Source organism: Cyanistes caeruleus, chromosome 5, assembly GCF_971803275.1.
Source record: "Cyanistes caeruleus chromosome 5, bCyaCae1.hap1.1, whole genome shotgun sequence".
Classification (NCBI taxonomy): domain Eukaryota; kingdom Metazoa; phylum Chordata; class Aves; order Passeriformes; family Paridae; genus Cyanistes; species Cyanistes caeruleus.
In genome coordinates, this window is record NC_141705.1 from 49,446,742 (window position 1) to 49,470,550 (window position 23,809).

General features: G+C 42.5%; 2 protein-coding genes and 1 long non-coding RNA gene across 11 annotated transcripts in view; 1 reads left to right on the forward strand and 2 right to left on the reverse strand.

Annotated features, from left to right (window-relative positions):
• Nucleotides 1-12,458, reverse strand: part of MTTP (microsomal triglyceride transfer protein) — a 30,720-nt gene extending 18,262 nt beyond the window's left edge. The window contains exons 1-8 of the mRNA XM_086888403.1: nt 12,122-12,458; nt 9,511-9,696; nt 9,236-9,314; nt 8,617-9,142; nt 4,110-4,297; nt 3,400-3,543; nt 1,280-1,387; nt 424-540 (exon numbers count right to left, since the gene is read on the reverse strand). Of these exons, the coding sequence (XP_086744529.1) occupies nt 424-540; nt 1,280-1,387; nt 3,400-3,543; nt 4,110-4,297; nt 8,617-8,677 (618 nt within the window). The 5' untranslated portion in view covers nt 8,678-9,142; nt 9,236-9,314; nt 9,511-9,696; nt 12,122-12,458. The remainder of the gene's footprint in view (nt 1-423; nt 541-1,279; nt 1,388-3,399; nt 3,544-4,109; nt 4,298-8,616; nt 9,143-9,235; nt 9,315-9,510; nt 9,697-12,121) is intronic.
• On the forward strand, nt 12,322-23,281 carry TRMT10A (tRNA methyltransferase 10A). 6 transcript variants are annotated; one of them, XM_086888412.1, is made up of 9 exons: nt 12,568-12,796; nt 13,569-13,872; nt 14,006-14,058; nt 14,871-15,033; nt 15,460-15,531; nt 15,970-16,044; nt 17,013-17,162; nt 17,687-17,792; nt 19,111-23,281. In XM_086888412.1, exons 4-9 carry the CDS (start codon nt 14,959-14,961, stop codon nt 19,275-19,277), a joined length of 645 nt encoding a protein of 214 aa, XP_086744538.1. In that variant the 5' UTR covers nt 12,568-12,796; nt 13,569-13,872; nt 14,006-14,058; nt 14,871-14,958; the 3' UTR covers nt 19,278-23,281. The 6 variants fall into 6 exon arrangements, with proteins under 6 accessions (XP_086744535.1, XP_023782795.1, XP_023782796.1 ...); XM_086888409.1 differs by lacking the exons at nt 12,568-12,796; nt 14,006-14,058 and adding an exon at nt 12,322-12,489; XM_023927027.2 differs by lacking the exon at nt 14,006-14,058 and having other exon boundaries at nt 12,536-12,868.
• LOC111929437 (uncharacterized) overlaps nt 16,277-23,809 on the reverse strand; it is a 59,900-nt gene continuing 52,367 nt past the window's right edge. For 2 of the 4 annotated variants that reach the window (XR_015286702.1, XR_015286703.1), the window contains exons 7-11: nt 22,459-23,478; nt 20,042-20,710; nt 19,071-19,236; nt 17,078-17,799; nt 16,277-16,568 (exon numbers count right to left, since the gene is read on the reverse strand). This is a non-coding gene — a long non-coding RNA (uncharacterized LOC111929437). Of the gene's footprint in view, nt 16,569-17,077; nt 17,800-19,070; nt 19,237-20,041; nt 20,711-21,256; nt 23,479-23,809 lie in introns of all 4 variants that reach the window. The other 2 variants (XR_015286704.1, XR_015286705.1) reach the window with 1 other exon arrangement.

A 23,809-nucleotide genomic window follows, 5' to 3' on the forward strand; every position in this document is an offset into this window, starting at 1 on the left:
CTATTTAGAAAGACATTTACTAACAGTGGAGGACCTTTAGAGCTGTAGTAGGGCTTCAGTTACTTCTGTGGCACATCTCCTGCATTACACCTGTGCATTAGGGAAGCCTGTGACCTTCCAGGCAAGCCTGACCAGGCTCCATTCAGGAGTCACCATCTTGCCTGACATTTACAGCAGATGGGAAAAAGGTTACTTTTATCACTATGTATCAGCTGAGCCAAAGTGGTTTACACCACAGGAGAATCCGTTCCCTGTTCTCTCCATGGGAACTACATATGATATTTGGGGAAGTAAAACTGCAGAAGTTACATATAGAATTTACTTTCTCTAATGCAAGAAGGGCTCCTGAGAAGATGAGTAGTAGCTGCAAAGAATATATTTTAAATAGGAAGAATAGATTTTATTTTGTTACAGAAATCATACCCGGTTGTGGCTGGTAAATCTTTTCTTTGCTGTTTCACAGGAGTCCAGGTCTTTTATTTTAGTCACTTGATCTTGCCGCACATGGTAAGTAGTATTGCATTTCCCAGAAATGTCCACCTTGGAAGACAGTTAGATTAGGACAAGTTGAATTTAGCTTTGGGACCCCACAATATCTTCCAAAGATGAAACATTTTTTCCACTGTTGGAATCCTGTACCTGAGATGCAGCACTGCTTGGGTTTATTTAACAGTTTTGAGGATGTCAGTGGTTCTAAGTATCTGCTTTGGATTGGTAGGGTTACTATTCATTAGATGGCTATGAAGAAAAGTACCAATGGTTGTTTAAACATAATATTTAGGAAATACCAGGCACCTCACACTATACTCACAAATTTGAGTTAAATTTGAGCTTTGTTCAAGGGGACAGGTTTAGAAATTTAACAATGGAAAGCAACTTAAATGGATGCAGCTAAACCAGTACTAACTTTGTGTGGGTACTCAGATTTAGAATGGGAATTCACTGAACTGTATTTAGCAATCAACCAACTTTAAACAGCAATATAATCACTTTTATAGTGACCTGGTTTAAGGTGGTTTATTACCAAATTGTGCTAAATTTATAAAAATTTTTAAATCAAATGGATTGCACTACTTCTTTAGGCTAATTGCAGCAATTTGACAGGTGTCACCAAATATTCAGAAGACTGTCTTTATGTCCCTTATGTGATCAAAGGGCTGATTTCTATCACAGTTCACTCCTTCTGAAGTCAGCAGGAGCCACAGGTCTGTCTTTCAGAGCACATCAGGCTCTGACTGTTCCTCAGGTGATGATAATCTTGCCTGATAGAGCACCATACCTCACGGGAAGAGCCAGAGTGCAACTGTAGCTGGAAAAGGCTAGCCAGACCTCTCTTAATGTTCTGAGTAAAACCAGGTTCATTTTGATATGAATAGAAGGATTTGACCTGTAGGAATAAAAAAAAAAAAAATTACAAAAAGCATTCAAAAGTGTATAACAAACCTGGTTTAATGAGAAAGGAATAGTGAGGACCCACTCCCTTTACTTTTTTCTCTTAAGGAAGTTGAATTTGGATCTGTTGCCCTTATTTAAACATACTGCAGAAGCTGCAGGGCCTGACAATAACAGCACAAATATGTTTTGGTCTTCAGCTGAACCTAAGTACAGTTTCAGTGCAGTGAGCATCTCTCCTCCTGGAATCAGAGAGAATTGGAAAACTGGAATCTGGAATCAGAGGGAAATGGGAAACTTTTCGTAATTTTGTAATTTCTGCATAATCCTCAGGTAATCGGTCCCCAGAGGGGCATAATATCTGTTGCACTTTAATCACAGGTTACAAAAACTCAGGATGAATCACAGATAAATCACAGATAGAATGACTTCAATGACGTGTCAAACATATCACAACCTTTGCACTTCATGGATCAACTGTTGTGCTTGAGCCTCTCCCCCAGTAACAAGACTTTGCACCTCCACTTTGCATTCAAGGTGCTTTAAAAGTGCCCCTTTTTCTGGAACTGTAAGTACAATCAGTATGTTATCTCAGGGCAACCCTGAAAAGTGAAATTACTGTGCCAAGGCTGAAAGTGTCATGCCACAATGAAATCATAAAAGCAGTGTACACACCCTACTACCTGAGAAAAAGCCCAAATTTTTAATACTACATCTTAACCTTAGCATATGAAAGTGTGCAGTGTATAAGGAGAAGATGCATTCTGACTGTGTTCTTCTGGTACCTCTGTTCTCATGTAGGGATGTGTACAATTCGCAGCCAGTGCTGTCCTGCTGCTTTTTATGTTGTGTAAAACTGATGACAAGGCTGAGTCTGAAAGTTACTGAGCAGGTCTGATAGCAGCTGCAATTCAGCAGGCTGAGCTGGCAGCCAGGGTATGTGCTCAGTGCCTATTTACAGCAGGAGGTAAAGATCCTGCTGGGATAGAGTGTCACAGCCCTCACTTCGCTTGCAGAAGGGAAAAGGGAGTGTGACCTTCAACCTTCCTCCTTTCTCACAGCCCCTCTGCCCATGCCCCACCTGCCAGGCATTGCAGGGCTGCAGAGGGGAAAATGGGGCTCTTGGCCTAATGCCAAAATCAAAAGGAGCATGAAGGAACAGGGTCAGGAGGTGGGAGCAGCCATGGCTCGAGCCTCACCACTCCCTGGTCAGAAGAGTGGGCTGCGTACAAGGGGACACGTAAGCAGCTCTGCAGGGAAAAAGAGTGGGATGGATGTGCTTGAATCCCCTTCTCAGAGAAATACGGACTCTGAGAGCTACAAATGGACATGGGTACTCCTGTGCTGGGATAGTGCTTTGGTGTTCTCTCAGGGCAGGGTATAAAACCCAGGCACGTGCTGAGACACACCTGCTCTCTGACCCTCTTCTTCTGATTTTTGGAGATAGTCTCCCAGTGGGGGAAAAACATGTAAGGCTGTAGCTCTTTCAGCATCAAGCTCATTAACTTGGGACCACTGAAACTGCAGGTGACACAGAAGTAAATAAGCAAACCAAAGAGCTGGGAAAAGCAGTCCTGGTAAAATACTTGAAAAGACTTTAAAGTGATTAATAAATACTGTTCCTCACAGACTCAGTAGAACATCCCTCATGACAAATTTTATCTCCTTTTCTGCCTTCAGATCTTGGACAAAATCCTGCCCTCACTGAAGTCAATAGCACAAATCCCACATAGCTACTGTGCATATATCCAAATGTGTATCTACATCTTTGTACTACAATCTGCTCTTTACTTCTCCACTGTGTGGTGTTCTCAATACAAAATAGGCTTGGGCTAGAAGGTAAATTACAGTTTATTCTAAACTATTGTATTTCACATAGAGTGACAGGAACACAATAGCTTATTAAAAACACTGAGTGAATAGTGAACTGGTAAATTCTTCAAGTCTGTTACAAAAGATTTGTGCCATGTTTCCTTAGGGACTGAATTTTAAAAGACAGGGTCTTACTTTTCCACGGACTAGCTCAACCACTATGGGCCTCTGTAAAGCCTCCAGATACTCCTTCCCGATGATCTTCTCTGTGCTTTTTCCTTTGAAGATGTTTTTATCAGCTGGGCGTTCATTCACATTTTCAACCTGAATATCTTTTATCTAGCGAAGTAAAAGCAGAGAAAATTAATGTAGAGAGCAGTGCAGAATTGACCTGGAGTAAGCTAGATAGACTAAATCACATAATAAATGTTCATTATTTCTGCATTTCTGGTTCTGATCATTCATCTTCCATTATTACTATGTCAATGTTTACAAAAGAAGCTGGGGAAGTAAGTGCCAGAAAATCTCACCATAAAGCTAAGTACCAAACCCAGTTTCTGTTCAGAAAATTTCATGATTTGTAGCTAGACCTGAGGGCTTCAGACAACATATTGTCCCTTGGGTAAGGGCTTGCACACCAGTTGTTTGAAGCTATAGGTGCTCTATGAAGCAATTTCTAAATACAGGAGATATTCTGAAGTTCTGGTTTATGGTATTATATAGATACTTGTGAAATCTTATTCTATAGGAATCAGATCATCAAAGCAGCCGGGTTTAGTTGATGAGACTAGAGAATAAAAGGTTTAGCTGGCATTCTGAAAGTGAGTTCTCTGAGAGTAGTTTAGCAGCTAGATAAGTGCAGAAAACATTGTGTATGTATTAAGTTGTCTGATGGCAATAATTACCGCAATTTTGACCAGCTGGTCATCATCATTTTCAGGATTTCTCCATAAGAGGTTGACATCCACACCAGAAGAAATCCGGTATCCTGCACTTTTCTGCAGTGATGCTTTCACCCGATCAACATAGACTTCAGCTGAGTAAGCAAACTTATATAGCTTGTCATTATTTAGGCTTGGCCCAGTAGTGTGCCCTGTTTGGAAAGCAAAAACAAACAGCATTTTAGAATTGACTAACTCACATAATCTACCATTTTCTCTAAGAAACACCTTTAGAAAAATCAAAAATTTAATTACAAATGAAAGATTTATGGGACTGATCCTGCTACTCTAGATTACAGAGGCTGTCCCACTGAAGCAGCTGGTGTTTTTTGCGATTGAATTGACACTGATTGTACATATTTAACATAAGAATGGTCACAAAACCCTTTCTTCTAGCTCTTTAAAACTGTCAGATTCTTCTCTTCAGCTACAAATTAATCCAAAATTATTTGCAACTCAAAATACTGTTATTAATCATGCAATATGAGTGTTTAGCGATGTGAAATGCACTGATATGATTCACTGGAGCCAACAGAAATCATTCTCTGCATCTCTTGAACATTTACTGGGAATCTTTCCATTAAGAGTCTTGCAATGAATGTAATGAAAACATTAAGAACGTACTTCTTAGATTAAATAATTATGTTCTTGTTCTTTCAACTAAATAATTGTCCCCATATCTGTATCTCTGCTGTCAATTTATATATTTTAAGGAATATAAAAGGGAAGGGAAAAGAAGTTGCCTGTACACTAAGTGCTATTAACATTCTCAAAGCAAACACAGAGTGACCTTAGGTGCTATCTGTAAGCAGCACAGCACCAGCCTCACACACCCAAATGCTGCACCACTGAATGCAAGAAATTTCTTCATGGAGTTCATGAGGTACAGAGCAGAAACAACAAGTTTACAACAGAGTTAATCTAAGAAACACAAAGTGCTGTCCTCAGGGAGATGCATCTCAGTCTTATGACAAATGTGGGGAAGGGCAGAGAAAAGAAGAAAAATGTCTCACAACATCTCAGAAAAATTCTTAAGCATGCTGTAATGGAATCAATGTCTTCAAAGTCCCCTGCAGAGATTCATCAGGCTATCCTGATTTATGTTATATCCCTCTGTTTTATCTGACTCACTTAAATAAATTTCAAAACACTGCATTGATAGAAAGGAGAATCAGTCTTATTTCACTATAATATTTTAAAGCCCATTTAGGTAGGTGCACAGGGTAGTTCCATCATGGCTGGATGGACACAGTCTGTAGTTCTTAAAGAGTCCAAAACCCCTGCTTCATTAAGATTTGCTCACATCCTTCCCCTGTTCACACAGATACTATGGCAGCAGATTAAGGTCAGCTTCAAAGAACCTTTCCCTGAGCCAAATGGACACTCCACCAAGCTAAGTCTGCAAGTTGTGCAAACTGACAAAGTTACAGAACTAATGTACTTTATGCCAGCTCTGGATGTTGTGCAGCAAGTCTGGTGATCCCAGTGGGTGCATCCTGTTCTCATGTGAGTGGCCAAAACTGTAACTATTGATTTTTTACCAGGGAGGCTGGAGGATTCCTGTTGGCATAACGGAGCTTGTCTGGTTTTGCATGTCTTGTGTGTCTGTTTCAAAACAAAGTCACCAAAAGGAACACAACCCTTCCTGCAGGTTTACTGTGAATTTCCTATCCAATTTCCTTCCCCAGTTCCCTGCTTTGAAGCCACCTTACCCTTGAGAGTAGAGGGTACTCAGTGCCTGCTCAGAGATGGCAATGCCTTCCAGGGACACCCCTGATTCCCTGCAGTGCCTTGGAGCCAGTCACCTCCCAGTTCAAAATATCCACTTGCAGCAGAAACCGCAGTGCAAAGGACTGAGTACTGGCTGAGATTTTAGGAATACCACCCACTAGGTGCATTCTAAGCACAGTCCCATCTAAAGAAAAAAGTAGGGGAATAGCACATCCAAGAGAAATTATCTGGGTTCTCTAAGACAAGTGCCTTATTAGTAGGTGCATTAGAAGGTGCATATTGTGGTTTTGCTCCCTCCCTATTTTCAGTTAAAAGCACTTTTCACCTATCCTCTTCCTTTCCCCACAACAGAACACATACATGGTTTTATTCTCCTTTTGTAAGAGTTCATTCCCTCTTCCTCCCTTTTAGCATTTGCTTGTCCCTACATACAAAAGAGCTGTTCCATCCTACAGGAAACACATGAGCAAATGATGCAGCAGCTTCTTGCAAGTGTTATGGAAGAAACGAATAATTGCAAAGTATTCCTGGGAGCTAGAAGAACATGAGATTTTGAAAGCTTTCACCAATTCACACATAGAAAATGCTGCAGGAGCCAGGGCAGAAGACACCTTAAGTTGCCAGACTGGAAAAGGGTAGGCTAACAGTGGATCGTGATAAGATGATGATCTTATGGTAAGTGGATCACGATAAGAAAAGCAGCTGGGATCAGGCAGTACTGAAAGCAGTCCCAAAGAGTTAGCACTTATCCCCATGGAAATGGGGAAGCCAAGAAACACAACTGAGTAGTGTGGTCAGGCTGAGAGAAAAGGGGGATCTTGAGAGATGAGAGACAGAGATGCAGGGTCACTGACCAGAACCAGTATTCAAAATAGCCCAACTAAATTTTCATGCCAACCTCCATGAAGAAAACACCAGCGTTATTTTAAAAGGAATATTGCAAAACTTTTCTGATAAAAACTTTTCTTAATAGAAAGCCCTCCTTTTAGAAGCTCCTTTCTTTGTATTCAGCACAGCACTGGAATCAGTGCCTGTGCAGCCATTGACATTTCAGCTGATGGCAAGTGTCCCACCACCTGAGAAGGGAGGAGAGAGGGACACACAGACTGCCATCAGCCCAGCCATGCTCTCTGGGGGTCAGAAGTGCTGCTTCCAAGGTGGAGTGCATAACACATAGTTTGACTAGCAATGTTAAGTGTCTGTCATTAAGGGTAACGTGCCAAGTCTATAATTAAATCATGATACTGTATAATACAGAAGGTTACACTGCATGAGTAGAGACAGCTGTCAAGTCCTGTGCCTTTTATTAATACATATGGCATGCACAGCATGTGTGTCTCTAACTACTTGCTAGCTCTACCTTCATAAATCATATTTGCCACTGTCTCTGATACCAGATAGCTTTAAAAAGCAAACCCCATCCACTTATCTGAAAATATTTTTCAAGTGGAACTGCAGTAGGAAAATTTTATGTCTGCTGATCTACCTGAATTGAACAGAATAATGTTTCAATATTTCACAAAGGCAGCATGCCTGATGAAAAGGTAAAAACACTAATCCAAATCCCAGCTCTCACACTGAGGCCCTAAGTGGCCTTTGGGGCAGTAATTTAGCTCTCAATCTCTGCACAGGAGAGAGAGGAAATCTGGCAGAGCTGTCAGGATGACTAATTAAAGAGAAAATTCTTGCTCTGTATCCTGGGGATGTGACAAGCAAATATTACTTCACATCAAGAAGTTTCACTTAATTGATATTAAGGGGAAGCTAGGAAGATCAGATACTAGAAATGTAACACACTGGTACCTAGCCATAAACTGAATGTAGCAGTCTCATGAAATAAACCCACAGGTAAAGGCACTGCCTGCAAATTTCTCTCCTTTATAACTCCTGTGATGAGGGTGTATAGAGGCAGGGAGGAAGGAAGGCTGCTGCTCTGTGCTTACACAGTGTCCTGGATTCCTTGCAGGAAGCAGGAGGTGGCACCCATGAGAGCACCTCCACAGCCTTTTAAACAGGTTATCCCAGGATAGCATGTCCCCCTTGCTTCTCATCATGATGAAGACATCCTCATTAAACTGAAAACTCAGCTTATGTTATAAGGTTGCTGTTCCTCTAAATTTAACGTGAAGTTGTACATGAAGAGTCACTAGTACAGACACCTTTCCTTGCTTCATACATTGGCACTGCTGAAGCAGACAGTCTCAAAGACTTCATACCCTTGATTTCATCAGGACAGCTGAATAAAGCTCTGCTCACAGGGTTTCTGCAGACATCCAGATTTTCAAGACTTACTACAGAGCAAGGTTCTCCTGAAATTAACAGGATGCTTCTTACTGACTTCAGTGGTAGCTGAGTCAACTGCTCAGAAGCTGAAACCTGGAGAGCCCTGAGCACTTCCTGGCTATGCTCCACCAGAGCTCTCCATGTGTTTAACTTCTGGGTGTGTGTGAAAAGTCCCTTTGAAGTCGGTGCCCCCACAGTATGTCCTGATTAAGCAAGGTCAAGATCCCTGATCTCCTGGTCACACCACCGGCCCTGTGCACTTGAAAACATCATCTCCTCCACCACCTCTGCTGAGAGGAATGCCACGAGCACTTAAACCTAACTACTAAATGCATCTTGTATTACTCAAGTATGTCTGACAAAAGCTGATAATTTTTGAGGCAAAACAGACCTGCATACACATTCTGGTTATGCCTCTGTTGAGGCAGAAGCTGAACCAAGCCCAGTACAGACCTACCTTTAACAGAGGCTGAGTAGGTGGAAATGATGCAAAGGAACAGCACGGTAAGAAGAATCATGCTGGACTCTGCCAAGCTCCTGACTGCAGCATGAAGTGTGAGAACCTCCAAGAAGTGATCTGAGAGTGGAGCTTGCAGAGAGAGCCACAGGCTTGGCCACACTGTTTATCTAGATGTAGTAAAGGTCAGATTCCAAATTCCACACTCAGGTACTAAGTTCATGAAAGGACTTCCAGTTAATTATTAAGAACTAAGGTAACTGGCAGTTTCTACCCCATTTTTTCAATCACCTCGGCTTTCATTTATGAATACTGAGCCCACATAGACCCATTTCTGAGAAGCAGAGCCCCCCTCCAGTGCTGGAAGAACCAGGAGATCCTGCCACCACTTCTCTCTCTGAACAAAAGAGCGATCGGGTCTCTTGCTGCCAGGGGCCAGATCCTGACCACCATCTCCACTGTCTTGCATCATCTGTCATCATCTCTGTGAGCAACCACAGAAGCTGAGGTTTTTTTAAGGGTCTTCCTGGAAGCAGAATTACATGGGATTTATAAGTGCTATCCCAAAAATTAATCCTACTTCATTACAGACTCAGATGTGATGTCTGCTACATCTTACCACACTAAAGAAATGTTCTTTCTTTCAGCAGCCCCAGCCTTCTTACATCTTACATCATTGCAGTGGCAGAGGTGAGAGCCTGAAAGATGAGATAAAAAAAGACATTTTGTCCCTTCTCAGTAAAGGGTACCTGCTTGGCAAGGTCTAGGAGCAGGGCAAACCAAGCCCTTTCCCCTTTTCTTGTGCTTACTTCACCACCTCCCTTGAAAAGGCCTTGGCTGAGTAACCCACATGCTTCCCTGTTTCCCCTGACAGTAAATCCCAGGCCCACTCACATTAACCTCATGGCCACAGGGCTGGTTAAAGAATGTCCTTCAGCTGTCCCTCAGGTGTCAGTGGGGCAGCAGGCCAACCCTCCATGTTTCTTGGCATGCCCTGGCACACAGCCTGCGAGGCTGCATGCCTCTCTCCCAGCACACAAAGCCTTCCCAGCTCAGTGAGGAGACAGGATCTGCTCCTGCCTGTAAAGGAAACACACAAGTGAGCCATCACCACAGTCTTCCACTCCACTTCCACTGGTTGCTTTCACGTGACTGTGAGCTATGGACATCCCAACCCAGCAAGCGCCAACCCAGGCTGCATTTAGATGCTCCCAGAGGGCCACTTCTGCCACCACCTCCTCTGTAAGGGATGGCAAAGTGAGAGCAGCCTTCTCCTTGGATGGTATAAATGCCTCCTCTGTTTTCTTGTGGTAAAGGAGGAGTTGAACATTGTGGATGTCAATCATTGCCCAGAAGTAGGAAACAAAAGGCCCATCCACCGCTTCTCCCCCATGCTCATTTGCACCCTGTGGAAGTTCCCCGTGGACCTCATCCTGTATTTTGTGTGCACACGTGGGAGGGAGCAGAGTAGGAGACCCCAGGGTTCCGTTGTTGCCTCTTCCCTTTTTGTTGTTGGTTATGCTACTTTCTCAGCACAGGCTGTGATGTGCTCCCAAATTCAAGGGGCTGAAGCAGAGGACTAATTTTTCTGCACTTAGTAAGCAAGGAGCTTGCTAGGTTTTCTGTGCTGTTTTGAAAAAAGTAAGGACACTATCTTGGTGCACAACCAACTAGATTTGTCTAGAGAAATGCATCCTGCTTTAGAAAAGCAGTCTTGACACTTCACTCAGAAGGGGGAGGTGATGTTAGTCAGAAATCTGAAGACGAGCAATTGTCCTCTTTCTGTGCTCTTGATACACAACAAATTTGTTTCCTCCTTCAAATAAAATATATATTTTTTAAAAGGCCTCTGTTAGAATACCCCTGGCCAGATCCCCTGCTGATGTAAATCCACATCTCTCCTTGGACACCACGGTAGCAGTGCCAATTACAGAACTAAGGAAGTCATTGCCATGTAAAGAAATTTTGTACATACATTTCCACGTGCACACACATTTATACACCCATAAGCATATCTATAACACAGAGTTGGAGTGCTCTTCAGACATCTTAGAAACAGGAGGCCTGAGCCTCATCTTAGTTATGGCCAGAGTTAATCAGCAGTGACTTTCTTTCAGTAAGATTACATCAGTGAAACCTCACTGTGCCCACCAAAGTCCACACCACGCACAGGTTGTGGGATCAGCCCCTCATGGATGCTTCACGCCATGCTGGCATATGGACTGGGGTCAAAGTATTCCTGCTGCTGCCTACTTTCCAGAGTCCAAACTATAGGGCTCATATCTTTATACAGCCTAATAAAACTAATGAGATTTCCTCCCATATTCTGAGGTCAACAAAATGTTTCTTTCTGCCTTTTCTTCTCAGAAAAGCACAGAGATCTTGCTTTTCAACTCAAACCTTCAGGCATGAGCACCAAAGTACCCAAAAGCATCTTTGTCCTTCAGCTGGTGCCCATGGGCCCCCAGCTTCCAGGTTTTGGGTGAATAAGCCACCCCTGTTTCTGCTGCAAGGGGTCAGCCTCACCATTGGGATCAGCACCTTGAAAAAGTCAAATTAAATCATAAAAATAATGAAATTTAGACAGCTCTTTCTCAATATTTGCAACTGCACAGTTCTTCATTTCGCTTTGTCACCGCTTGGCACTTGGCATACTTCAGAAAACATCGCATTACCCTGTGTTGGTGTCTGAGGACAAGGGGCTGGGTGACCAATACTGACACTTTGCAGAGTGCAATGTGAGAAAAACAAACCATATAAGCAGTTTCTTCATTCTAGGAAAAAAAACATCTGAGTATTATGTGACTCAGTCAGATGTCTTTTGCTATTTTTTTTAATGGCTTCTATCAGTAACTCATATGCTGCCTTTCAATGACCGAAACACACCGAAGGATTCTCCTCAGGGACACTGGAGCATTTGGACTTGTGTGATGCTGGCGTGTCAAGCTAGATATTAATAGTAACGAGAGTGAGGTTTTAAATAGACCCCAGCAAATGCAAATCTAGCTATTTTTAAAGTAACACTCTGAATAGGAATCACAAATTAGATCAAATACTACAGCAAATATTCAATTCCAACAGCAGTTGAAAGGTCAGTGTCTCACTAGAGAGACACCGCACGGTTTTGTGAGTGCAACACAGCTGTAGCGAACCCGAAACCAGCACTAAAACTGTACGAGTGTGTATATCTGGCAGCCGTGAAACCCGAGATAAACACTGATGCACATGAGAAGGGGATTATGGTAGGGCACACTCGTGTGTTTGCTAACTTTGTGTGCCTCGTTAACCAGGGGCAAACAGACATCTACATACTCGGGCTGCCCAAAATACATTGTTCCCATAGAATATAATCCCAGTCTCCAGAACCGACTCCTGTAACAGGGCAGCATTCTTTCATGAAGTTATCTGGCGGCGAAAGAACGCTGCCCTTCGCTGGGCACTGACACCGGAGTTCGAGAGCCGATTGTCGGTGGCCTTTAAAAATAGGAAGCGCTGAGGCGCGTACCTGTCTGCCGGGGGCGGAGGGGGCGCGGCACTGCCGCGGGACCTCCGCAGCTACAAATCGGCCCTGAGGAATGCCACCAGTTAAAAATACCTCGCTGGCCCCCCTGCGTGAACTCAGCGGTGCCATCAGAACCATCAGATAAAAACAAGCTTTTCCCTTCCTTTCCGCTGCCCTTTATCCCCACGGAGCCCCCTCAGCCACGGCTAGGGGTGTGGGGGGGGAGGGGGTGTGTGGCCTGACACCACCTGCCGCTGGGGGGCGCCCTGCCCGCCGGTGTCACGTGACAGCCGCCCGGCTTCCCCCCGCGCGCCTGCGCGCGGCGGCTCCGCCCCGTCCCAGGCCGGGCGCGCGCGCGGGGCGGCTCGCGGGTACGTTGCGGCCCCTCGGGGGCGGGGGGGAAGATGGCGGCCCCCAGGGGCCCTCAGCAGGGCCCGCGCCGCGCCCGCCCCGGCCGGCGGGGCGGAACACGGCCCTCCCGGGGCCTGCGGCCGGCCCTCTGCAGTCATGAGAGGCTTACGGCGTGTCCGTGTATAGATACACGTGCGCTTGCGTGTGTATATATCTGTGTGCCTGTGCGCCTATGTAGATGAGCGCAGGTGCGCGGGCAAGGCTCGGTGTGTGAACGCCCTCAGACAGGGAAATCGGGATGTGCCAGCAAAACCTCCACTTTTTCTGGTATCCTGTGTGTTTCCTGTCTCTGCTGCTACTGTAGGAAGCCGGGGAGTTGCTCTTTCCTGCCTGTTGGAGGTGCAGTGTTCTCCGGTGAAGTTGTCCTTGGGGAATTGTGTGGGTGTCGAGCACAGAGGAGCTGCTAGTGCAGGAAAATCGTGCTTGCCATTGGAAAGGAGTGGTTCTAATTGTAATTGATTTGAACCGAGAGCGTTTTGCTGAATTACAATTATTCATCCTTTTGCTTGTTGTGTTCGTCTACTAACAGTGGCCGGTGTCTGCTATTGTCCAGTGTCTTCTGTTTTCAGGAGAAATAAAAATCTATTTTGAAGGAGTACTGCTCGTTCACACTTTTCTTCTCCCCCCCCCCCCCCCCCACCAATGGCTTTAGTGACTTTAAAATTACATTTCTCTAACATACTTCTGTAGATATTGCAAGATACTACTTTAATTTTTTGTGTTTGTGTACACATACTGCTAATGGTTTTTTTATGTTACATTTAATTCATTATGATTCCCTAATTTTATGCTGTTGTTGTTTTGCAAAGCTTTTAATTAAAAACTATTCACTACCTGCACATTTAGCAGGCAGAATTTTAGACTATCAAAATATAGGTTAAAATCTTTCTAGAATGTTCTATATTACTATTTGCAGAGGCTTTAAACAAACAAAAAAGGCCTTTTCTTATTCTTTATTCAGGCTTACATTCAGGTGTTGAGTGGTATTTGTTCCAGTTGAGCATCTTGTTAATGACGCTCATATCACTTTGTTTCCTAGAGAACTGGTGAGCAGAAAACTTGTTTTTAATGAAACGTCCAGCACATGCTGAGAAACAAGTCAGAAAAACCAGCGGAAAGCTAATGTCATCTGAAACACCCACAGCCGGTCCAGAGGCGCCAATGGAAAATACCCTGTTCCCTGGAGTTCCTGATGTGGAAGGAAAGGCAAAGTCAAATGACGGTCCAGTAGAGAGACTGGAGGCAGGCTCAGGCAAGGAAGAATGCCTTGAGTCCATGTCCAAGAGGCAAAGGAAGAAGCTGTTGAAGCAGAAGCAGTGGGAAGAACAGAAAGATCTACGGAGGTATGGTTTGCAAAGGAGCTTCCCATGGTTCACATGTAATATTTGGTGCTAATAATAACGACGTGTCAGCAGAATTTGCTTGTGAATTGCTTCATCAAATCAAGGCAGTTGAACCAGTTTTCTCCCACGTCAGGTTTAAAGCAGTAGCCCCAGGCTACTTCGTCTGCACTTAAAGAGGCTGTGGAGGTAAGCGTCCCCTCCTCATACTAGAATTGTTCCTCGGCTTCAAGAGGATGTCAGATGTCAGGAGGGATTCAAATGTGCATGTTTTTCATTTGTCAGAAGGGAGATGGAACGAGTGGCCTTGTTCCTTTCTGAATGGGCTGCACTTCTTTTCCTGGTGCTGTCAGACTTGAGACTCTTAGACACACTGAATAAAAGCAGCTGCATTTGACAACTGAAGTGCTGTGTTACAAGTTACGCTGGCTTATGTAGAGCTTCTGTTTTGTTGTGTTGAGAGAAGGTGTATCTGTGAATGGATTGATGGTGGTTTATTCTTATCCCACTGGCTGCCGGGTGCTCCTTCCCAAGACAGTGGTTGTTACCGTCTCTGAAATTTGATCTCCCTACTGCCTGCTCCTATCAGGAGGAAAGGAGGATGGAACAATTTCTTCAGAAGCCTTTTGAAAAACTGTTCAGTGAAATAGCATATAAATTGCCTTACTCATTCTGATCCTGATAGTGTGATTTTGTCAGTCTTTTTGGTTAGTTCTGAGACTTGACTCAGAGCACCCTTAAATCTGTGAGACTCCCAGTACTGAGTTAAATGAATTTGTGTCAGATGTCTGTCTTTGTAGGTATTTAGAGAACTTCACAAAGATGGGGGGGTGTTTTGTGCTGGTTTCAGTGTAGCACAAATGCAGGCAGCAGGCTGAGTTTTAGCTGTCACAGTCACAGAACAGCCACTTTTGCCCTAGAAGTCTGCATTTGTGTGCATAACACAGTACCTCAGCAGACTTGGCAGCACTTTTTGAGGATTGATTTGTTTGTTTACTTAGGCAGAAACGAAAAGAAAAACGCCAGAAGAGAAAACTAGAACGTCAGTCAAAATTGGATTCCAGTAGTGAGGGAAATGACAGAAAGTGCATGCGCAGGGAAGTTGTTCCTAGCACACTTCGCCTCGTTGTGGACTGCAGCTTTGATGACCTGATGGTCTTAAAGGTAAAAGGAACTTCAGATTAACTGAGTACATTTAATTTTCTTAAATATATACTGTATGCTCTCAGAATATTCCTATGGGTTAAAGGTCAAGTATTGTCACAATGATAAACCTGATTCCTCAGATTATTTTTGTATGTTAATTAAATCCCTGCGATTTTTTTTTTCATATAATAATGTCAATCAAGCACATGCATAGAGGTGTCTTAAGTACACCTGAGTGGAAGATGTGTGTGTCTCCTTGTCACCATAACCCCTTCACAGTGGGTGTTTTTTCTCTCAGGATCTGATGCCTGCACTGTCTGAGTAGTCACTTTTGCCAGTTAAAAGCTTCCTTTTTCTCTGTTTAACTTCTGACTGGTTCATGATGAAGCATTTTGTGATGGTCTCTATGAAGGACTAAATAAAAACAAATTGTGTTGTGTACAGGATGTTAAGAAGCTTCACAAGCAGATTCAGAGATGTTACGCAGAAAACCGCAAAGCTTTTCATCCTGTGCAGGTATGTTTGAACAAACTGAACACTGACTGCTGCCAAGCACCAAACATGAGAACTGTAGTAGGAAAAGAAAATAGATAAGCTGCCTCTTTCATAAGAAAATTACTTCTATTGTAACACACACATGTTATAAAGATACCCCTCTACCCTAAAGATGTTCCTCTATATGGAACAGTATGTGCATGCAGATGAAAAGTGCCAGATCCAAGTGTGCCACTAAGAGGCTGTTGATGCTCTTGGTTTTAGCTGTGACAGTTTTTAAAAAAAATCCAAATTTGTCTTTTAAACATATCACTAACTACATGAGTATGGTCCTAGTACCACTTCCATCTAAAAAAATAGTAATAGTTTTAGCTAACAGTTAAGGGTAGAAGGAGAGGAAACAGATTGTGGCAAATTGATGTTTCTGTATTTTGTACCTCTTGTGTGTTCTGTTTGAAGTTTTACTTGACCAGCCATGGAGGACAGTTGAAGACCAACATGAATGAAAATGACAAAGGATGGGTGAATTGGAAGGTGAATAACTGTGTATTTCTGTAAAAAGTTAGTCTTGATTGTAGTTGTTAACTATATTGTTAATTGTGAAGAACATGATTTTTTTCCACATGGGTTTTTTCTAATACAGGCAAGCAGTAGCATATTTGAAAAAGTGTTTTTGGCCTTTTAATTGATTTTACTTACATAAGGCAAAGACTGCTTCTCTTGCATTTATATTTGATTTTTGCTTGAAAAACTACACACAGATCCATTTTTACTTTTATTGAATAAATTCCATTCTTGATAGACTAAGCAGGACGCCTTGATTTAGGTAGTTCCGGCAGTTGTCTGTCTTGACAGTGCTCTTTTATCCATGTCCAAAATAAGACTTGTCAGTTGGGATGTGATTCTCTCGTGTGCACCTTCACTTCCATCAGGCTGCCCCTCAGCACTGAAGTGTTCTGGAAAACACTTTCTGTTCTTGTCTTATGGTCAAACTCATGTTGGCTTTCCTTGTGACTCCCTGTTATGCCACCATTCCAACAATTTCAAAGGAAGAGCACCTAGAACAAATAAAAGTAGTCCTGTTTCCAGCAGTTCTTGTACAATAACTGTTCCATGAGAGCTTAGCATAAACTTCTCTTACTGAACTGAATGTTAACTAAGTGTTTGCTTCTGGGTTCACTTTTTTAATGGACTTGAAAATCACTTGGATCCATAGGAGACATATGGCAACATTTGAAGGGAATCACAAGAACTTAAGGATTTGTAAAGTTCTTTTGGGATTTCAGAAATTTTCCTGTTGGTTTTTGCAAATCAGAGCTCTAGGAACTGGATTGTTTACACAGAAAATTAATCTGCACTGAGCTACGTATTTGAACGTGAAGGAGGGATGTGGAATGATCACATACTGTTGGATTTATTTTGCCAGTCCCATCTTGGGTCTGTAAAGCTTGGCCAGCAATTCATCAGTTGAATGTAACTTCTTGTAACTACCTTTTTTTGAGGATATCCAAATTAGAACAGAGCACTACAGTGAGCTAATAAAGAAAGAAGACCTAGTATATCTTACCTCAGATTCCCCAGACGTTCTCAGAGAGCTTGATGAGAAGAAAGCCTACGTGATTGGAGGACTGGTGGATCACAATCACCACAAGGTAAACTGTGGGCCTGTTTCTTTTCAGCTTTTGATGGCACCTTATTTGGCATTGCTGTTCATGTGTAAACTAACATAATTAATAATGAGAAATGTTGAAGAAATATGAAAAATGCTTGTGGTGGTAGCAGACTTGTGTTCCAGAGTTTTCTTATCCTTTACTCTTCTGAAAAAGTACCGAGTGACTACAACCTGAATAACTTTGTACTTTAACACAAGCTCACCTTTAAAACAGGCTAAGGCTGATGGTTCTAGAGCTGCAACTGCTTGAACACTTTTCATTTGCAGTCCTTTTGACCGCAGGTCACAGTGTGACATTTATAGAAAGTGAGCTTTCCAGAGGTAGTAGCCCTTGAGGCTGGTGCTGTCCTACGGGGGTAAGTTTCTTTTTGTAACCAACTTCTAAAGCAACATCCAGGCAGCACAGGCAAATCTCTTGGCAGAAAATGATACTTGTAGTAAATCTGTATAGACTGATCTGAAACAGTAGTTCTCAGTCCACTTGTTTTGTTATCTTTTCCCCAGGGTATTACTTACAGAAAAGCTGTAGAGCAGGGAATTGGTCATGCACAGCTCCCGCTTGGAAATTTTGTCAAAATGAACAGTCGGAAAGTGTTAGCTGTCAATCATGGTAAGTTCTAAATCATAAAATAATTACATTATTTTAGAATACACCAGTGATAATCACAGTTCAAACCCTCTGCACTGTAGTGCAGATACCTAAGCCTTGTTTTATTATGTAGGTATTTCTTGACTTCAGTTTGCTTCAGAATACACTGATTGCCCTGACCTTGAGCTATTATAGATATGGTTAAATGTAAATGATGGTGTCTTAGCCATTTAGAAGTGCACATTGTATCCTGTTGGCTCGTCTGAGGATTACTTGTGGCTTCCTTACCATCCTGGTCTTGTTTCCAGGTTTACTGTATAAGTGCATAAAATGTTGGAAACTATCCCACATTGTTTTATTGTAGTATACACATTTTATGCCAAGGGATGATGACTGTTTGTGATGCTTTCACCTCTTTGGACAGCTTTGTTCAGCAATAACTGCCTCAGTGCCTGTAGACTTTCCTCAGTTGGTGTCAGCAGTACTCCAACTAGTGAACTTTCATAACTGTATTTTTACCTGATTTCCTGGTTCTGATTGAAATATTCAATTGCTTAACCAAGCCTTGAATTCTGCTCCTTTTAAACTTTCAGCTTTATTATTAGGTTGTCTTCTAGTGTCACTAAACAAAAATACATGCAAAATGAAGCCTACACAGACTTTCATGGAAGTTTTTGACATGGTGTCAAAGTCTTTATTGTGCCCCACTGCACATTCTTCAGCTTATCTTACCTTGCTTTATTTCAAGTTGTTGGGTTTTTTTTATGTAACACATTGGTCAATGATAACTTTATTTTCTGAAAATGCTGTATTAGTGAGGCTGGCATTTGGATGATAATAACAACTATATAAGCATGGAGGAGGATATAGTATGGCACAGGACTTAAAAATTACCAAACCCTGTGTATTTGTAAGACTTTACATATTTCTAAAATTGGATCTTTCGCTGTTGCTTTATATAGAAAGGAAGAAATAATAAGAGCTAATTATCGGAGGGGGTCAAAATCTTTGTTAAAGTGCATCCACAGCAGGATTCCTGTCAAACATGTGAAAGCATTGGTGCCTGTACAGAAGGCACTGGTGAGACTGCAGTATTTGTCTCAGTCTCTGAGAGAAATACTGTCATGCAGCTGGAGACTTGGGGTATGCTTGGCTTCAGGCTGCAGTAGTAGCAAAATTGCCATGTCTGTTCCTGCCTGCATTTCATCGGCGCTGCTCTGAAGATGCTACAAGAGAATGCACGTGAACCTCTCTGTAAAGATGGATTTGGGGGTGTGTTGCTATCAGCAGTTCACTTGCCTCCCTGTAAAAGAGCTGATGGACTTTTCTGATGTTTCAGTGTTTGAGATCATCCTTGCATACCTGGAGAAGAGAGACTGGAAGGAGGCTTTTTTCAGTGTCCTGCCACAGAGGAAAGGGGCTGTTCCTTTGGGAGAAGCCAATGATTCGTCCAAACATGCTCTGTCTGGAAAAGAAGATGAAGACAATGACTCAGACAGTAACTAGGCTTTAGAATGAGATGGTGAGAAAGATGAGACATGCAGTTTGTGGAATAAAATTGGGACATGAAGTAGTTTTACTTCAAAGACTGTCTGCAGCCCTCATAGTGCTAAATTGTCTCAGTGCTTGGTAGTCCCAGAACAGAGTTTTTGTGCATGAAGGGTTAAGTTAAATGCAGGTTTTTACCCTGAAACTTCAATATAATAACTTTTTTTTAAAAAAAGGGAAGAAATTAATGGCAAATGCAGCATTTATTTTTTTTTCCAGGGAAGCTGTTTAATTTTTCTAATATTATTTTTTATACATACCAAGTTGGGTGTAAATGCCAAGAGCATTAGTAGTTACTATTTTAAAGTCTACATTCTTGTCTCCATTTCTGTTCAAAAGCTTTCTTAAAAGCAGTGAATGAGAAGTGTTCCTTTGGCTCCAAAACCTGTACCACCAGTGCCTGCTGCAAAGTGCGCATGAACACTCAAAACAAAAATTCTGATTTTCCTGAGCATCTCAAGAGACAATCACAAGCAACTGAACTGCCTGATTCATATATTGTGTTTAGTTAGCTGGGGTCAGTAGGTGAAGTATAAATGTGGGGTTAAGCCAGTGCTTTGTACTTGAGTTTGAGAGGGATGGGTGTTATCACAGGTGCAAATCATGTGTCTTGTCTGGCACATGGTGCACACTGAGGTGACTTCTGATTATTTCTTCATATTCTCAGCAAAATTTATCACACAGCCTCAAAACAACACCAGGAGGGAGGAACTCTTCCTTACCAGTCACTCAGATTCAGTATTCCTGAATGGCATGATCCTGTATGTATTGTATTGTATTGTCTATAAAATATTTTTCCTTTAAAAAAAGTCATAATCTTAGTCTTGGCTGGATGTTCTGATTCTGACTCATCAACTGACTTTGTTGCTTTGACAAAGTAGTGAAGTGGACACCTTGGAAGTGAGGCTTTGCTTCAGCCCTGTGAGGCTGCCTATCCCTTTCTTCCCCAGGGAGTGGCCAGGTAGCTGCAGTGTCTGAATAAGTGCAGCTCTCACACAGGTTTCTCATGCCTGAAGAGCAAGAGGACGTGGCATCCTAAGTGTTCCTCTCTGCTGAGCTGCAGTCAGAGGGCTGATTCAAGTATGCCTTGTCTTGTGCACATTTTTCTTCCTCCCTTCGTTGTTACTGCTTTCAGGTGGACACTGAAGGTGGGATCCCTGTGGGTCCCTATGGTCTGTAAGAGCTTGGCAACCAACTGGTTATGAGTTACACACAGTACACTTCGCTCTATACTTCCTAAAAGGCCAACAGAAAAGTTTCTTCTGTTAAAAGGATGCATTGTAGTCTCTTACTGAAGTTCCACAGGGCTTTTCTTAGGCTTTACAAAATCTTTTCTTCTTTGTTGCAGAAACTAGATCAGCCTTTTCATAAAAGCATTGCTGGTTTTATTTCTGTAACAAAAAAGGCAGCATAAGTGTACCCAGCATGTATTACACTGTACACAGCAATTACACTGATTCTCTAATTGAAATGCGTAAAATTGCAAGGAACTGCACCTTTATAGCTGAGGTTCTGCATGTTAATGCACGTAGCACCTATTAAACCTGATCTAAGGCTCAGTCTGTCCAAGGTTTCCTTAAGACCATTTCACACATGTGCCTTATTTACTCATGCTTGAGAGTATAGGAGCAGATGGTTCAGACAAACTGGGGACTTTCAGAGATGTGCTGAAAGTGTTCTAAAGCATATTACAGAATTGTTGTGCAACTTAAAACACAGTCTTACAACTTTACCAGGGAAATTACATACTCACACCTGCACACATACAGGTGTTTTTAAATTCAGCTGTTTAAACCTGAAGCTTACTTGTCCATGGAGAAACAGAAGGAAAGCATGGTCTGGCGTGTTGCTGTTCAAAGGCTGCTCATGTCAAATGCACAGTGTCACAACAGCTCTGTGGCTGCTGCCTGTTCATACACATTGCTTGTCTCACCCACCTGGTCTTCCTGTCCCACATCACAAGAAACGTGGCCAGCAACTCAAGGGAGGTGATCCTCCTGCTCTGATGAGAGCCTACCTGGCCTGCTGCGTCCAGAGCTGGGGCTCACGACATGTGAAGCCCATGCACCTGTTTGAGCAAGTCCAGGCCATGAAGATGCTCAGAGTGCTGGAGCACCTCTCCTGTGCAGACAGGCTGGGAGAGCTGGGGCTGTTCAGCCCAGGAGAAGAGAAGGCTCTGGGGAGACCTTCCAGCACCTTCCAGTACCTGAAGGGGACCCACAGGAAAGCTGTAGAGAGACTTTTTATAAGGACAGCTAGTGGTAGGACAAGGGGGAATGGCTTTTAACTGGTAGAGGATGGATTTAGATTAGATATTAGGAAGAAATTGTTCACTGTGAGGATGAGGACTTTTAACTGTTTTTCATTTTGGATTTACATATTGTATACAAGTTTCAGCCCTGTTTGGTACTCTTGTGTTCTAGCTTGTGGCATGCTACTTAAGAAAACACATTTATTCTTAATTTTCAATCTACAGACCTGGCTGTTGTTCTCAATATTTTCAAGATGGCCGTTTGCATATTTCAGGCATGGCCCACTAATGTATTACACTGGAAGCAGAGATAAATCACTGTACCATTTTATAATAAGAAATTACAAGGAATTTGTTTCTGATAACAGAAATAAATATTTACATGCAGTGCTTTAGGGCACTTCTTAAAGAAAGATCTTTCTTTGAGCCAGCTTTAGCTGTACGAAGTTAATGAAACTGTAGGAAAACACACTGGGAAGTTCTCTGCTTCACCCTGCTGTCCTCAGGTAAGATCAGCTCTGACAGCCTTGTCTAACTGAGACTTAGAGACCTCCAATGTGATTTGTTCCCAGTCCACCATGATGTTGAAGCACAGAATATTAAAAAGATAATCTGCACAGAAGCTCTAGAAAAACAGGATCCCTGTGTTTCACCACCAGGCGTCATTGCTGTGCTTGCAATTTGCTTAGGAAAGCTCAGACTTTCATCACTAAGCTTTGTAAAGTTTCAGGTACTGCCAGAACTATTGCTCAACTGGCAGCAGAATACATCCAGAGATCTTTAAACCTGTGTAGTAAAGCATTAAAAAGGCCATGAAGAAGGTATGGCTCAAGGAACCTGAAAAGAAAGAAACTGAAAATAGGAAGGGGATATGGCAGAAAGTCAAACCTTCTGGCTGAAATGGGCAAACTTTCTTTTAGTTGCATGCAGTGAGGAGGTCACAGTAAAATGTCATAAGTAATCCTGTTGTTTTGTTCCATTCCCACTGAGTCTCAGTCCTCTTGGTTCAGATTTCTGAAGTCAGGGACCCCAGCAGTGTTCATCCACATCCATGTTGTGACAATTTCCCAAACACTGTACTGCAGCAGGTTACTGTACTTTCCCATCTTGTCCATATCCTGGATTCAGGTCAATTTGCCTTTTCTTTGGCTTCCACATGTCCCATGTCATGATGTATGCTCGTTGACCCTATGTTTGCTTATGGAGCAGTGGCATTTGATTCTAGACATGTCTCTGCAGAAGAGCATCTGAGTGGAAAAGAGCCTCTCGGAACAGCCCCACCTCAGAGGCTTTTGGTCACAAAGTTGACAGTGATGGTGGGTTTTGCAGTGCACACTGACATGCTGCACAAGAGTGTAGCTGGCCAAGGGGATCCACACTGATTGTTATTCTAAAATCCTACATGCATGACAAGGCACATGGGCAGTCGTGGGGCAATGTGACTGCGAGTTACAGTGTTTCTTTGATTTAAACAGAACTTTTTATTGCTCAGGCTGTGCTGTAGATCATGCTGAAGATCACAGGTTCACTGCACCATTATTGGTGTTGGCTCATATTATTGTAAAGTGTCCATTTATTCTGCAGGAGGGTTTTAAAATAAGCCATGAGTAAGCACAGATTCTTCTCATTGTAAGTTATTCTGAAAAGCGGAGATGGACTTCAGTGTGACTTCCACATCTAGAGCTGAATAAACTTTGGCCCATCTTTGAAATGTGTACCTTAATTGTCTCTCTTTCAAGAAGGTGGCTTTGTGAGCTGGAACAGTATCTACTGCTGACAATCCTAAAGCCAAATAATCAAATGTCTGATTCATATTCATTCCCTTTTGCTGCATTTTTACTTCAAGTAGTGTAAGATGTGCTTTTTTATTTCTTGTTTGTGTTGTTTGGCTGTGATATTTTCAGAGACCTAAAAGGAAGAAAAGGCATTATTTACAAAAGGGATGTTCATACTTGATTGAGTACTGTCCTTGGATATCATTTTCCTCTTCAAATTTTTCCAATACTTGCTCTAAACCCACAAGCTAATTTGTACCTTCCACCTTTGGCTTTTCTTCAACTTACTAAAATGAATAAGGCATTGTCCTGTGAGCAGTTGATTTATTTCCTGTGTATTTTGGAAAGGTGTTTATTCCTGGATGTCTTTGTTCATATTCTCACAAAACTGGATGTCATCCCATATGTGCTTAATTCAGCTCCATTGCCATGTCATGCACATTTGTATAATCCTCAGATATGAT

Excerpts from the sequence above, each read along its gene's own strand:
- TRMT10A (XM_086888409.1), top strand. The coding sequence starts at position 13,598 with ATGAAACGTCCAGCACATGCTGAGAAACAAGTCAGAAAAACCAGCGGA. Across the intron at positions 13,873-14,870 it reads GAACAGAAAGATCTACGGAG|GCAGAAACGAAAAGAAAAAC; the intron begins GTATGGTTTGCA and ends TTGTTTACTTAG. Across the intron at positions 17,163-17,686 it reads TGGATCACAATCACCACAAG|GGTATTACTTACAGAAAAGC; the intron begins GTAAACTGTGGG and ends TCTTTTCCCCAG.